Genomic DNA, 17,110 nt, shown 5'->3' on the forward strand with positions numbered 1-17,110 from the left:
AAGAAAACAAGTGAGTGAGGGCAAAGCGGGTCAGTTGGGACGGCTCAGCTGAATCGCTGCTGTCTGGCAGAGAAGATAAGCCAGGCTGTCCCATACCAAACCAAATCACCGCTCAACAGAAGTCACAGGCTCCGCTCGCAGGCAGGATGAATGGGCTCTGCTGCTGCGTCGAAGCCCAGGGGATAGCATTGTTTAACACTCTGGTGTCCCATAGTGAGGATCAATACATGATCAGACCTTGATTATATCCACACTTAATTAACCTCGGCATAAGGATAGACTTAGCGATAGACTTAGCGTTCCACAGGGGGGCAGAGCCAAGCGGATAAAGCGCTAATGTCCTATGAAAATGGAGCATGTTTTTGCACAAAACTAGAGGATTTTGGCACAGCGGCACGCTTTGTGTCAGGATAAGTGTGTGTTTACTGTATGTGTGTGCACCTGCCGCTCTGAGATAGTATTTCATAGCACCATGTAGTGAAATAGTGAACTACAAAACTACGTGTTTATACATTGTGGCTGTCAGGGAACAAAGCAAGCATGTGTATAATGAAATTCACATGAATTAATAATTAACTAATCAGAGAAAAAGCCATTGAAATGAGTGTCGCTCTCTTTCAGTCTAAACTCGTGTGTCCTCACCGTCCTCCCAACAGCTGTAGGCTAACTGTTCTCCAGAGCCCAGTTTGTTGCTGACCTCTCCTCAGATAAGGTGTCACAGTAGCCGGAAACAGAGAGGTGACATAAGTAACACCCCGTGACTGACAAATGGAGGTGGCAGGAATTAGCAAAAACCATGAATACTCCACGACAACAGGATAATGGATTACTCATTAATTTAACACGTTCAAAATATAAGTAAGTCCAGCTGTGTGCTTGTCTGTGTCAGAATTTGTTTGTATGAAATATTTCCATCATGCACAGTGCTTCAGAGAATTAGGTGGTGCAGAGCTCCAGGAGCCTTGCATCAGGGAAATACAGTGTGTGTGTTAATACAGCAGGCAGAACGGTCGACGTTACATAAGCTGGAAGCAACTGGAGGCTGGTGTGCTTCACATCCACGTACCTGAAGGAAGCTTGGTGATTTTCTAACTGAGGAATGAATTTAATATAGTATTCAGTAATTCTTAGTTATAACATCAGAAGCTTTATTTTTGTTTCTGGTGATATGCTGAATTGTTCTTATTGTTAACAAATCCCATGAAATGACCAAAAACAGCAATGAATTGTTCCTACAAGTATTGCCTGTGTATCTACAGCCTGTTATGATTTACACCTCTGGGCCACGGAGCTCAATTATTGTCTATTAAACTATTAAAAACGCATCAATAAGATACACCGTGCACTGGGTGACATGTTCTCTCATTACCATGAACCTGGGCACTGTAGTTTATTTTACTTATTTTAGTCAATCCCACAGACGCCGTTCCGCTGCTGTAAATGCTCACTAGAGCACCCAACTTGAATTAATTTGCAGCTGAAAATAGTTCACCAACAACTATAACTACTATAGTGCCCAGCTTTGTGAGGAAATCATTAAGTCTTGTATATATTTGTAAGCCGCTCTTAAAGATTTACATCTTGGGACTCGGCTCGAGTAGTCGGAGTGGACTAATACATTGTTGGTTTTATTATTTTATTTTCTTCAAAGATGTAGAATCTCACCAACCTTGCCATGTCAGAATAAGCATGAGTACATTTCGATTTATTTTTGAAAACTTTTAACCTATTTATGTTGAAGATGACATCCATGTGCAGGTTTAAAGGCTGAGTTTGGGTTGCACTCTGTTTAGCATGAAGTTGCTCAATTTAATGGGGAGGGAAAAGTATGAAAAATAGGCACACTCAGAACGTGTCCCGAATGCGCAGCATCACGTCAGATAGCTGGACATTGTTTCAATAGTGTGGCTCACTAAATGAAATTCTGAGATCCACATCAAATAATACACACAGTGTCCCTGTGTGGCTTTCTCGTAATGCAGAATGCATCTGTCTCCATCAATGTTGAGGGAGAAGTGTTCCACTAAATCTCCTTCTCAAGCCTTTGTGCTCCAACCGGGCACAATCAACTGCAGCCAAATTCCATGAGCTCTACAGACAAGCTCTAAACCCTTTTCTGGCAGCTGATCCCCTACAGTAATTCAAGCTGATGCGATTAAAAAATGTCTTTTTATGCGTCTTCTTACCTCTAAGACCTTTCATCGGGCCAACTGTGTGCATCTGTTACAGAGTTACCTCCTTTCCTTCATGTCTCTGCCACTCTTTCCCCTTCGAAGCTATTCTCCACCGAATCATTGTTAGCTACCGGATCTTTTATCTGCCAGAACTGAATTAATATAGTTGATGGGACAAACATTGTCAATCTGCCGGAAGAATGGAGCTGACTGAATTCAATCTCTGCAGACAATGGCAGGGGAAAAGCTCTCCGAGACAGTGCCACTTTGCTGAAAGTCTTCTGTTCTGGAGAGGTTATTGGCCTTGACAAAGGGGTGATGCAGAGTTTGCCCTCATTAATGCCCGAAGTGATCCTCCAATCTTAAGTTTTTCTGTAGCTGCTCTTTCTGTCACACTTTTTTTGGCTTATTTTCTGAATAGCTTTGGAAAACTACTTTTCCATTAACTCCGATGTCATCAATGTTCAATATTTAGACTTCCTTCCTTATGACTCGTAGCGTTTGTCAAAGCTGTTTTATTGAAGATTTTACAATGTATGTGCGTACTTTGACATTGTCTTCTGACTTTTCTCTGACCAGATGCTGTGAATGTATACTGTGTTTATTCTTGTATTGCAATGAGGTCAATATTTCTTGTCAATTAGGCTATTTATAAATGGGGTGGGCATTTGTAATATGTTAAAGTTAAATTCTCCTTTAAACCATAAACGGTTGATTCAACAATAAATTTAAATGATGTTATTAATTAATTTAAAGGCCAGTTAAAAAGATATTGAGGGGGAAAGACAAAGGGGATGGAAAGATTTGAGTAAAGATTTTGTAATGGAAATGTATAAATTTGTGATTTGGGTTGGTTGATAACATAGGTATATTAATTTAGATGAAACATTTGCGTGCTAGTCCACTTATTTTCAATTAATATAGGCCTAATTTGTTGGCTAAAATAAAATAAAATGAGTGAAGTTTGTTTAAATAATGTTTGAGTAAATATTGTTTTTTTTAAATATACAAAACTTTTTAAATATAAAATCGTTGTGCAGTTGTATAGCTCCAGCATTAAGTATGAACATTTAACCTTTGACCCTACAGATTGTAACCACTGAAATGTCTCTTTAAACTTTAAAGGCAACAATGATAACGAACGCCTGGCGATTGCTAGACAGCGAATCCCATACCGACTTGGTCGAGTAGTTGACGAATGGCTACTCGACAAAGGTAAAATCACTGATTAAAATTTCAAATAAAATAATTTGATCATAACCAAGTTGTAGCAATATTTTGTAAATAATAAACCTTAAAAAATAAATGTTCAGTAAAACTTAAAATAAAAGGATTTGGACAGTTAAATTTAGTTTGTAATGTTTCATACTTTTCATAATAATGTATTTATTTTATAAGTGTTTATTGTCAACTTAAGGTTAAAGGGACTGTAAATAAGAATTTAAATCCACTTAATGAAGTAATATCAGCATTGTTAAAATGTCTATAAATTACTGTAGCATTTTGCTGTAAACATCTAAATGATAAATTTAAACGTTCTTGTTTAGTCATTTAGAAGTTGCCGAGTGTTATTTGAAACACTTTTGGAAACATGTACAGTACAGTACTTGGTGTTATTTGATCTGTTCTGATTAAACTGTTAGCAGTGATAAATAGAGAGCAATATGAATTGGCATCAGAATTCTGAGTCCCTTTAACAGACATTGTAAATATGTATAGGGCATTAGATCAAGGAACTGTAATATAAAACAAATTGAGTGCATGCTTTGTTTTTTATAGTTCAATACCTTATTCATATTTGTCACTTTAGCTGTGAAATAAGCCCTATCATTTTTATGTTTTCTTTGTTTGTCTTCTGTTTTGCATTTTTGAAGGTGCTGTCATAAAATGTTTTTATTTTCCATGAGCCCAACCATATCTGCTCTATGTTTAATTTCCCTTGGTTGCTTTTGCTAAAAGGATGAATAGATCCAAATTCCCTGAAGTGTGTCCGGCTTTCTGTGAGATTGAACACAAGAAAAGTCCAATTCTCACAGCCTGTCGCCATTTTAGATGATGTTGTTTATTTTTCTCCAGCTAGCTGTGTCCCAAGTCTGTAAATCTTAAAATTAGAAGGAAAATTACAAGATAACATAGACAAAGCATAATGACACATATGCTTTTGAGCTTTTTTTTTTGGCAAATGTTTTATACATTTGTCTTAATTCCCATGCAATTTCCTGCAAACAAATTGTCCTTTTATATTACTTTCAAGAATATGTTATCTTTTCAAGTGTCGTTAATTTGATTGCTTTGCCATAACATGACTACTTCTGCTTAATCCTTTTTTTCTTGTTATTTTAGGTTAGACTGCCCTTTTAGCAAAGCTGCATTCATTTTCTAAATCCTGTGTTTTTATTTGACATGTTTGTTTGTTTTCCTTATCATAGGCATTCCATCATTATTTCTGCAATAAATTACCAGGGTTTGCCTCTACAACCCGCAATTTATTGGTCTCATTAGCCACTGGGCAAATAATCTGTCTTTCTGTCTTTTATTTTTTTTTCCTGTTGAGTAAAAGTGGTTGAGTACATAGTCCGACATTCTTGTATATATGTAACATTGTTTTCCCACAGGGCGGCAGCTTACAATCTTCAACAGCCAAACCACTATACAGATTGGGGGCTGGGAGAGAGACCGAAGTCGATCCTTTCAGGGCCAGCTTTCGGGCCTCTACTATAATGGCTTGAAGGTGTTCAACATGGCCGCAGAGGGAGATCCCAACATTAAGATCCAAGCCAGCGTGCGGCTTGTGGGGGACTCGCCCTCCTCTATCACACCGCAGTCGAGCACCACAGCCAACCGCTCAGAGACGTCCACGTCCAACATGGAGATAACCACCACCACGGCGTCCAGCAGGCGAGTCAAACAGACTACACCACGAGAGCCTCAGCAGGTAAGATCATCTTCAAACTCATGTCATTATTGTCTCAACTTGATCCATTTTGAAATACTCACAATGCACAGCGTGACGTTAAGCACATTCTGGATTATTATAATACATTTCATCATTATGCTGCTATATAGTGGAGCGTTTGCTTTACTTAATTGTGTCATGCCTGTCTTCTCATTGAGTCCTGTGACCTAAAAGCTGAAGAAAAATAAGTGTGTTGTTCCACCATTGGGAGCAGCGCCACAGGCACACTGTTGAGCGTTTCTCCCCGTGCAATCAGGTGTGGGTGGGTGTGTGCGCGTGTGTGTGTATTAGAGTGATAACCATCATCTCTCAGCCCTCCATCATTTTTATCTGTCCTGCATGAGTGGTGCAGCAGCATTTAACTTCTCAGATGTCACAATGTGTGAGTAACCAATGCAACACAAAACGTTTGTCCGATCAAATGAAATTGCAACCAGACCTTATTCGCGCAGTCCTTTCCAAGAACAGCAAAAACACTGTAAAAAAACGTCCTAATCATAGTGTAACTGCTAAATCCTTGAGGTTCTCAAAATGTAAATAGGAATTTAACAGTTTTCTTTATTTACTTGCATCATTGCATTGGGAATTAGCTTGCAAAAAAACATGCTGACAGAACTTCATTACAATCCAGGGATACCTGAGCACCGAGCAGAAGACGGTATTGACGCTTTTAGGTCACAAAGTAAAAAGACTGTTTTATATCTCAACAAAGAGGAAAGTAAGAATGTAGTATTGATTCATGTGTTGTTGGTACGAAACAAAAACAGAAGCGTCATGGCCCACATGAAAATTTCAGCCTGTACACACAAATCAAAAAACAACCTCATTGATAAGAAATATGCTTTAATATTTATGGAGCCAAAAGCTAATCCGTGATGGCATTCAAAACTGATAAACACTGAACATAATGTGCATTTTATATCACATGAAGTCAAGTCTATCAAGTAAGCCTTGATAGGAAGCAAGTAATATGTAATTGAAACTATGAAGATACTGATGCAGGGAGAACACATTCAAAGTTAACATGTGTGTAAGAATTTCAAATATTCAGTGAGTCAGATGAAGGGAGAGCATACGTAGTAGCTTAAATCAAGCATAGTCGTACGCTGAAATGACCCTTTAATGAGGGCGTAATCAGCTCTTATAAAAAATCATTTTGGATTTAACTCATTTTGGATTAATCGGATTGGGTAAAGGAAGATTATAGCATCTCGAGGAGGGGGTGGGATTGAAAAATAAACACACTATAAAAATAATTAGATTTTGATTTTGAACGTTGTTTATGCCTTCACAGTCTCATTGAGACAACAGTTAATGCACATGTCTCAGGCTATTTCAAGAATATTTGGAGAAACGTTTCGGTGCCTTGGAAGGTGCAGTGCCGTGTTTCATTGTTCAGAAGTAATCTAATTTAAATATTTATTTTCACATTGTTGCTTCAGAATAAAATGGAAGCATAAAAAGTGCCTTGAATGCTGATTTATCTTTGAAGTCAGGCTTAAGCTTTTATAGAGAGCTTTTTTAAAAAGATCAACTCTATTCAAAGCAAAAGAAAATGTCAAGTTTTTCTCTGAATTTAGCACTGTTCAAGCTCCAGCTCATATTATGAAATCACAAACTCCCTCAGACAATTCGAGTCTGGTTTCTCTCTCTCTCTCTCTCTCTCTCTCTCTCTCTCTCTCTCTCTCTCTGACAATTTTAACCATTTGTGTAAGGGTCTGCAGATGCTGGCAAATAATACAATCACAAATATTGATCTCGCGGAATGGTTTTCTCTCAGACTCAGCATGGTTCCTGAACCGTTGCAGGAGCACGTAATGCGGGAAAAATATCAAACAATAGACTGTAATTATATCCCAGCGCCATGTGGTGTTATAAACTGCTACCAAGGAGCCATACGATTGGCCCGAAAGGAACATGCTTGATGAGATGGTTGCCTTCCTTTTTCAGGCATTTTCATCTGGAGAGAAATAAAGTGATATAAATGACCATGATAATTTAGAAAAGCAGTGTATTACAGAGATATACACACAACATATTTCATGCTTTAGATATGATCAGACGTGTGGATATCTAACATTATGCTCTTATGCTAAGCAGATTCTGATAGTTATAGAGAATAATTTAGTCAATAACAGCGGTCATGTGTACAGCTATTGGTTTTGCAATGTTCCGTGCAATTATTTATCAACTGTATATTACATACTTTTTGGAGGGAATCTACTTGTGCCTATTGTTTTAAACGTTAGTCGTGTATCAGTAAGGCTTCATGCATGTTAGCTCACCTTTAAAGTGGCATTAAAGGCTTGGAAAAGGGAGATTAGTCAAGGCTAACTGTGTTGGTTTAGGTGTTATCTAATGCATTCATAGAGAAAGAAAGGTCATTGGATTAAAGAGTTGCTATGTGATGTAGGCGGAGAGATGAATGAGGCATGCAGAGATGTGTGCATAGGGAGATGTCAATGCCTTCAGTTTGATTCAACTTGACGACCTTCCCATGGAGACCACTCGCGGTAGGACATTACCGTTTCAGGACACTACACTTAGAAAGACGTTGTGTCTGGTCTATGTAAAAAGAGATGGTGCAATCACTGTTCTCTTACCTTGAAAAGTCCGCATTTTAATCGCTGTCCAGCTGTTCAGTCTCCACTCTGATGGGAATGCAGTTCAGTGAATTATTTTATATCCTGAAAGCCGTACATTACAGTGACACGTACGTTTTTATTACGGCCAGCACCAGTGGAGATGGAATGGCAAACGCCTATTGCTTTCAGTATTATCATTTAAAGCACCTATAATATATCATTTTAAATAACAATGGATCACATGACTTTGTGCAATGTGATGTTTACTCACAGTGAGGAACCCACAGATGCTGCCTGCCCGGTTTAAAACAACAATTAGCTACAGCAACTAGCTGGTTAACATTTAGCAGCTACAGTGGCTACAGTCCCATGAGTGCAGGAGGTTTGACAGACAGAGAAGAGGGATTTTGATCTGACTATCTAAGATGTTTTAGATTGTTATGTAATTTTGTGAATGCATAAACAAACTTGGAAAATTAATGTTTTCCTTCACTGTCTCGTTAAAAGTTTACATTTTACAAGTTTGTGCAAAAAGAAACAGATGTCCACAGGATTGCAATGATGAGAGAGATCTGAATACAGTAATCAGTTGCTTATAAGTATGCATAATCCCTAGCCTCTGATAGATAAATACTGTTGATACATGCTTTCAATAAAAATAAAGTTAGCATGCAACACTGCTGTCTTGCGGTGTACACATGGTCAAAATGCCAGCACAATTAAATCTTTCAGTGACTCTGTAGATGTAGGGTATGTCTTCTTGCACTAGCCCACTTATCTCCTAGAGGGTAAAGTCAGTGCTAATCATCATTAGCGTAATGATTTTGAAGGGTCTGGCTTCTCAGGTGCCCTATCAAAAAGTTATCTAAATGTTCAACTGGGGTTTTATTGTTATTAAATACTGTGGGCCTTGGCTTATGGGTAGCATTACATTAATGTCATTCTTCGCAAACCACTGGGTGTCCTCTCATGCTTTATTAACAAAGGATATTATCATCTTAGAGCTCACTGGTCTAATCAGGATAGAAATGAAGCATGGGAAAAGCTGATGAGTCAGAATTGTTATTTAATAGTTATTAGAATCCCCCCTTTGCTTAAGGTATGCTGGACTGATTTAATTCCAGGCCTTACAACACACTCAAATACAGAGATACTAAATAGGCATAGTCTTGATGTTACCTTTATTTTATATAATATCTTGAGGTTTTCCCGACGAAAAGTATTCTACACTCTGTCAAGTAATGTCTGTAGTTGCTTTTTGTTCGCCATGATTCCTGCCCTACGTAGAGAAGGTAGCTTGCTGTATGAGGCTGACTGTCGTGTCTTAATGAATTGTCTGCTCCCTGTAGCGGTGCAGAATAATACAGAATTAACAGTCTGAACAGCAAAAATGTGCGCGCATTGAAATGTTAATTTACAGTTGAAATGTCAACGTTATGAATTAAGCTTCAAACTATTTGGTACTGCCTTTATATAACTATGGAATTAATTACCTCTCGGTGAAAGTCTTTGCTGGATGTCATCACTTTCACCCTTATTTGTTGAACATATCCCACTTATGGATGTTTGTCCAATAATAGCGGAGAGTCTCTCATCCTGGGCTGACAAATCAGATGGCGCTTGTCCTCCTCTGTTTTCTTATTTTTCTTCTAGTCTGTTAATACTTTCTTTGGCATTGACTTAAATATCAAACCATTTCTTTTTTTTTTACCTGAGCTACAGTCCGTATCTTAGGGGACACAACATCCACTGCCTCGCAGCCCAAGCCTCATCGTTAGTCCTTTGGAAGAACATCAGAAAACTGCCTTTTCTGCTTTCCACCTCGGACACTATTGCCTCAATTCCTTCAGTAGTTGTATATTTTAAGTAGAGGCCAAGTTTCTCTCATTAGCAACAATCGAACTGCTTTCTTCGTGACAAATCTCCAGGCAAACATATTTTCTTATGTAGAGAAATGGGGGCGTGGCAGTCTGCTGATTTCCAATAATACACACAAGCCTATCAATTTAGAATTATTATGATTCGCTAACAGAGAATAAAATTGGCCGGTGCGCATGTGTCATGAATCCGACGGTAATTCTGCTTGTGCACTTATCTTGTAAGTGCAAAATGTTCTTGCTTAGTTTTGTAAGTGAGTACATTTCTACGCACATATTAGTAAATCAGGCCCATTGTGTTTTTGGTTTGTCCGTCCGTCCGTGTCAACCTGGAGGAAGAGCTGATTCGATTTTGGAGGTTAAAGGTCAAGGTCATTGTGACCTCACATACATCCTTTTCTTGTTAACACGATATCTCAGGCATGCCTTGAGCGAATTTCTTCAAATTTGGTGCAAACGTCCAGTTGGACTCAAGGATTAAATTATTAGAATTTAGTGATCATAAGTCACTGTGTCCTCTCAACACGTTGTTGGCCTTAACTCAAGAATACATATACTAATTATGACAATTTTACACAAATGTCTATTAAGATCAAATGTAGTGATCTATTTTGGAAAGACACAGATGTATGTTGTGGAATCTCTGCAGACATTGCTCTTTTTTTAATATGTATTTAAGTAACACTTGACAACTGCTGCAAATGTGCTGAATATCATTTTGATGTATTTATTAAATAGGTATTATATGGAATCCAAAGCCAATACAACAACATGTTGTGTGCAGCTTTTTAAATTGCTGGTGGACGAAATGAAAGAAAATATCAAGCAGTAGAAAGATAGCATTTAACACCAGATGATGGTTAATCAAAACCACTCAAGGATAAGAGCTAGTGCCCTTTGTAGCTGCGACCCTCCCAGCTAAAAAAGAAAAAAGAAAGACGAAAGCCTGCTATCTGATAGAGCCATTGAGAGCTCTTGACAGTGATGGATCCTCACCTGCATTGCTCTGTATTATCAACACTGGCCAGCAGACATACAGTGTATAAATCTCACAAGCGGCCATAGTGTGAGGCACACTAGTGCACACAGGTGTGCTGTCTGCAGCAACATCCTCTAAAGTTGGTGATGGCTCGAGAATCATGGAGAGACACAAGGACATAAAACTCCAGGTGAACAATGTTGTATGAAAAGGTCTTACGGTATATACAGTAAAGTTACAGACCTGTGACTTTGTTTTGGGAATGTTTAGTTTGTGGAAAACATTTGTTGTGTTATTTGCTGATATTAAATTTAGCATTGAACAATTTTTTTTTCATTCAGTGTTTATAGCTGTTTTATACCTTTTTGTTGTCCACACATTACTTATTTCCGTTTTATAATATAATTAGTAACACTTGACTCAATGTAGCAGTCACACAATAGTGGTTTCCCTGTCATTTTCCAGTCATTTTTTCTTTTATTGGATTTTAATATGGTGATTTCACTTTTTATTGCTTATTTCTTCCCGTTTGATATGTTAGAAAATGTGATGTAAAAATGTAGCACAAGGCCATAAAAACGTACAATAAAACCAGCCATTCTAGCGCTTCTGTGAGATTGTACATAGGCATAGCAGTGCTAACATCAGCATGCAGGTTTGTTGGTACTACGGATATATTTTTATTTTCATCCGTCACTGGTGCCCGCAAAATTATTAAAATGTATACTCAAGGAACCTTAAATATCTGTAATAAATTTCACAACAAACCATAGTTTTCAAAATTCACTCAAAACCAAAAACGTCAATCTTATGGTGGTGGAAGAGGAAAAGTGAAGCGATCACCAAAGTCAGGCTACATTGTCTGGTAACCATGACTGTCGGTACAAACCTTTGTTTCAATCCATACATTAGATATGATAAAACTTTCACCTGCTGGTGACGCTAACGTGAAAGTCAGAGGATCACCAAGATCATTAGGATTTTTGCTCTTGGGCGCTTAAATATCAAACTCACTTTTTCAAAGCGTTGTCTTGTATTCCGGCCGATATAATACGGTATTTCTCAAACACAACACACAGTAGAATTGGACATTTCATGCTTGCCATATTTCTTTCATAACCTTTTTGCAGAGTGCAATTTCTGTTTCGGAGCTTGTTGCTGCATTCAAGAAATGCAGATTATAGCCTGTCCCTAGGGGGAATGAATGGCCACTATGTCACATCATTGCCACCAAATAGCCAATTGGCCCTTCTATTTCTGAATTAACCCTAGGTGAGGCGGGTGTAATGGTCGTTCAGGGGAAGTGAGGAACATTCAAAACACATTGTGTGGGCAATTTCATTTGCACTCACAGCACATGGTTCAGTTCCAGCTGAACTGGCTTGTAGTGGCTCTGTTTGTCTGGGGCCCTGAGACGAGGGGCACAAACCTGGCCTCTCTATAATTCACAGCGATAATCGAAGACTGGCATGCTGCACTGCTAGACTTTCAGTGCAGTGTTTGGGTACCTTGTAGCCTCTTCACTGGCTCCTACAAACACACTATAATAAACTTAGTGTCACAGTAATCTTGTGGTGAAAAATCTTCTGCAATTTAGTATCCAATAACTGCTCAGTTTGCAGCTTCTCTTCTTTTATTATCATCTAAGCACAGTGTCTCTTTTTTTCTATCTGCTACTACCTTCAGGCATTGTTGTGATTGTCTTGATACCGGTAAGGATTATTGTTTTACAAGCTAAGGCTGCATTAAGTCTGCACGGTCTAGATTTAATACTAATCCTGCATGCATCAATACTCAGACCTGAGACTTGTGTATTAAGCACTACTCAGGCAACTGAGGCACTCATCCAGTGCAGGTTCTTTAATTCTGCTACAAGATATGATACTTGGATATGATCTTAAGGATGATCCAGTCTTCATTCATTGTGAATACATGATCTACTGTTACATTTTGAATATGAGCAAGTCAACATCAAAACCAAATATCTAAAACCAAAACGTAAATCTACAGTAGACAGAAAAGCCTTTTTGAAGTCACTTATGATTAGACTGATTGGCATCACTCACATTCATTTTAATTTAATTCAGTTCTCTTTTCAGCTGCACAAATTCTGAACTTGTAAGAAGTAGTATAGTCTAGGTTCCCGGTCATGCATTGTTTGCCACTGTGGTTCATTAAAAAGGCGACACCGAGAACAACATTGTCATTTTTATGCTGTTTGATAGACGAGTGCAGTTATGCTGTTAAACAGACAACAATGGAAGAGAAAAGGTGGCGCGAATGAATATTTTCATGTGATGACTTTTAAATGTCAGTAGCATTACGTTAATTGAGGGAGCCCCACCTGCAGTAGGAGGTTGACAGAATGGAGCAAAAAGAGAGCCCCTGCTGAACAGCTCTCAAGAGTCAGGTGTATCCCTCGGGACAGGTCACTGCCCTGGAGGATGCACCAGCTCTCTCTCTACTCCATACCATCATAATGCGGCTGCTCTATTTCTTTATGAATCAAAAGATAGAAAAGTGGCACAATAGATTTCAAGCTTTTCTTTCTTCAAGATGAAAATAAGATATAGCAAATTAGCGATTGGTCGCACTGCTCCACTACTTCCTGGATGAAATGGCTCACTACTACTACAGGAAACATCACAAGATTTTGAGAATACCAATGCTACTCAAAGGTTATTGGGTAATTGAACTGGGAATGCACTTCATAACTTATTTCCCCCCAGAGTACCTGTACCTTGACTTTAGTTGTAGCCTCCCGAGCAGTGTCCAAATTTAGGTTCAGAACTCGAGAAATAAACGCAGACCCTGTGACAATGACTACACCCTAACTTGCAGGTTGTTAAGATAGTAATAGTAAGCTTACATTGCTAACTTGCAAACAGAGCCACGTTAAATGGATGGATTACACTAGGCAGACCCCCTACATGCACATATTTGCACATAATATTTGGTAAACTAAGAAAATTACATTTAACTGTCACATTATCAGCGACGCTGCCAGAGAATTGTGATCGGGGGAGCTATGGGGGGCTGGCTTGTTTGTAAAAGGGGCTAATTAATTTTGACGCATCAAACAAAAACAAATATTACAACTACGGAAAATGAGATTCAATGGTTCTGCGCTAATATGCTTCATAATTGATATACGTTTACTGAATGTTTAGCAATATATTACAATGCAAGCTGCCTGCTGACGTTTAAGGAACACCAGGGCAACTGGGCCCCCTAGTGGCAAGGAGGCCCTAGGCATGTGCCTAGAATGCCTTTGCATTGATCCGGCTCTGCTTGCACACTCTTTTGGTCTACCTTTGTTATTGTTCAAGATAAGCCTTTTGTTTTTATCTTTTATCTGTCTTCTCTAAGAGCAAGATGGTAACCAGATTTCTTCCATTTCATTTAAGTTTTACCAAGATTTAAGAACAAAAAACTTCTCATGATAGTACAGTAATTTGTTTTTGATTGACAGGCATATTATCAACTATTCAAAAAGCACTTTTCTCGTCAAATAATGGAAGAAATGCAAGCATTTAACAAGAAAGGCGGAACTGTGTTCTGAATCGCTGGCAGTTAAGATGAAGGTTCCTGCTCATTTTATTTCAGAATAAAAAGCATGGGTTGACTTTGCTTGTTCATTTCATGGCATTAGGAGTTGTACCCATCTGTGTTTGCGCTGGTATCAGCCATGTGATCAAGACTCATATACAGTACACACCATTCTCACTGCTGAATTTTGTGAGGGATGGGTTCGTTTTTAAGATGACTTTTATTGCTTTTTGCTGAAAGTCGTAGAGACGGAGGAAAGATACCAGGCTGTTGAATGTCATTGGTATACTATTTGTCCACCAGCAAACTCAGATGACGGTTGAATTAAATGCAGAGTCTGCCCAGCCTATCTCCCACAGATGTGGTAATAACCCACATGGACTCTAGTCCTATTATAATTGAATTGTCATGCAAAGGGAAATCTTGGTTTTAAAAAGTCCTAAAGTAAATATCAAACTATTCCTCATCTCTTTCTATATTTTTATTTCCTCCTTTTGTGGTTGGTGCATATTTAATTAGAGAAATATTTGGCTTGGATTTACTTTATTATTTGTATGTGATGAAATAGAGTGAATTGCTATCATTTTATTCTTTTAATTTGAAAGTCTGATTTAGTGTAAAAACTAAATTAAACAGTAAAATGTTTTGAATCAAGGAAGTTCTCCTCTGAAGAATTCTCAAACATTTATCAAAGTTAGCATTACTTTCAGATCAGCCAGAACCCTACTTCATTTTCCTTATTTCACGTGATAACATGATCAAATCACTTTCAATCAGAGCCAGATTTTAATATTCACGCCCGCACCGAGTGGAGCTAAATAGGAAATGAATGATTTGAAAAGATTCTTTTTTTTTTCTCTCTCTAGTCTCCTTTTTGTATTTGTATTAAAAGGAATTGCTCGATTTCCCCTGCAATGCAGATGTATGGGATTGACCATCATGCTACTGAGATGCTCTAAGTTTGAGGGAAAAAAACAGCAGTTTCTATCAAATGGCTTGCTTCACTGACAGATGCACTATTAATGTTTGTATTTATTGTCATATATTCTGTTGGTGCCATCCCCTTTCCAAGCTGAAGAAACTGAAAACCATGCATGCATGTGTAACATTCATTAGATGAGAGCAGAAACAGGTTGAATTGCAGAATATGTAGATAGACAGCTCTCCAGTGCAGCACTCGTTTGTCTTGCTGACCTCCCCACCTTGTCCCTAAAGTGAGGTGTGCGCTGTTGAAGGTGGTCCTGGTGTGTTCTGCCCCAGGCCCAAGTCATGGGTTTGTGCCCACCCAGTGCTGACAGATGGCAAAGAAGGTAACCGCAGACCAACGGTGGCCCCCGGGCTGCGGCGTTCACTCCCAGCGACAGACCATATCCATCATCTGAGCCTCACCGGGGTCCATTATGGTAGCTGCCCTTCAACACTGTGTTGTACACATAGAGTCCATGTGACTCGTTGATCCAGTCCACCTTGGCAGGGGTGAACACAAACATGCCAGTGTGTGTTGACGTGCGTTCACGGGATTTGATGAATGTTTGCACTTTTTTGATAGTTGACGGCAGAGACAGGCTCGTCTGCAGCAGGTACAAAAATGTAAAATTAGCCTGCTTAGGGCCCCAAGATGCTGTGTCCTCATTTGGTGCTTTATTTCCTGTTTGCTTGTTTTAAAGGCTTCTAAAATTGTTACAGCCAAGTGCTTCATACATGCTGCCATTATTAAGATAGTCAACAAAGCATCTTTGCTTTTGCAGGTTGCGCACTACTGGCAGCATTACAAATATTCCCACTTAGTCTGTTTGGATGACAAAAATGAAACCTACGCAGTGTGAATGTTGTCTCTGTTTCATAAAGTGTTGGATTGTGCGTGGAGGAGATACTGACACTGACAGCTTTACAGCATGTTTTATAGACCATATTGTTGTCTCTTAGGACATTTTGTGGTACCGTATGATTTGTAGAAACACAAAATAGTCCTGGGCCAACTGTTGAAAATAAGATACAATTTGTCCTCCGGTGCATTGCTCCCACCTGCAAGATTCTGCGATCAGCTGGTTTATACATCAAATTCATGAACACAAGCTCTCTGCCAACTGCTCACTGAGCTGTTCTGAGCTCTCTTCACTTTCAAAAATAATTTTCTCAAAAGCTGGTAGAAAGTGTCAGGCATAAACTGACACAGGCTTATGCATCCAAAGGCTCCTTTATTTATGATACAAGCAATGCCTGTCAAGTGTATCACTTTAGTTCCCACCAAAGCAGACGTTATAGTCTTGTTTTATCTTCAGATGAAACCTTTTATTTATCCCGTCAGTTGTAGAAAATGTACTTAGTTGCAAAGAACATTCGTAAACCAGAAGACCTTGACTTGAGTGTAAATCTACGTTCATCCATTTACTTTTCTGTATCTGGAGTTTCATACCAGCGTGCTAAGTGATTCCACAGCTTAGATAAAGATCATAATGTACACACATCAAGATGGCTGCTCCTGTTTGCGGGAGCAGCCATCTTCTGATGTTGAACACCAGATCTAATACAATAAAGGCAAGTTCGGGGATGGAAGGCGGGGATAATGTACACTAACGTCATTACCACATAGATTAAATTAAGGTAAAACACATTCCAGGAGGTACAGAAATGAAATAAAGACATCCGCATGCCAGCAAATGAAGCCTGTTTGTTTGTTAGGCAAGTGGACAAGAGAAGAGAGTAATGGAGAAATGGCCTCGGGAAGGAAAGTAACTCAATCGAGCAAACGAGTGCTTACATTTGGAATCTAACTTTGTTTAACTGAATAGTTAGTTAGTTAGTTTGGGAAATAGTTTCACTCTTGCCAGGAGTTAGATGTTCAGTTCTCATGTTTGTACAGTAAATATGAAGTTACTGCCAGTAAGCTTAGCTTACCACAAAGACTGGAAACAAACAATAAAACATATTTTATTTCTTTTAAAGATAAATGAGATCAAATAAAAATGAAAGCATATTTTTGGAAGTCC

General features: G+C 38.6%; 1 protein-coding gene across 7 annotated transcripts in view; it reads left to right on the forward strand.

Moving 5' to 3' along the window:
- The window catches only part of LOC116378737 (neurexin-1a), a 236,807-nt gene that overhangs the window by 196,921 nt on the left and 22,776 nt on the right, over window positions 1–17,110 (forward strand). For 4 of the 7 annotated variants that reach the window (XM_031840694.1, XM_031840655.1, XM_031840662.1 and 1 more), the window contains 2 exons: window positions 3,300–3,389; window positions 4,790–5,109. In XM_031840694.1, coding sequence (XP_031696554.1) covers window positions 3,300–3,389; window positions 4,790–5,109 — 410 coding nt within the window. The remainder of the gene's footprint in view (window positions 1–3,299; window positions 3,390–4,789; window positions 5,110–17,110) is intronic. The other 3 variants (XM_031840674.1, XM_031840681.1, XM_031840687.1) reach the window with 1 other exon arrangement.

The sequence above is a fragment of the Anarrhichthys ocellatus genome, unplaced genomic scaffold (assembly GCF_004355925.1).
Source record: "Anarrhichthys ocellatus isolate YVR2014 unplaced genomic scaffold, GSC_Weel_1.0 scaffold3, whole genome shotgun sequence".
NCBI classification, from domain to species: Eukaryota; Metazoa; Chordata; class Actinopteri; order Perciformes; family Anarhichadidae; genus Anarrhichthys; species Anarrhichthys ocellatus.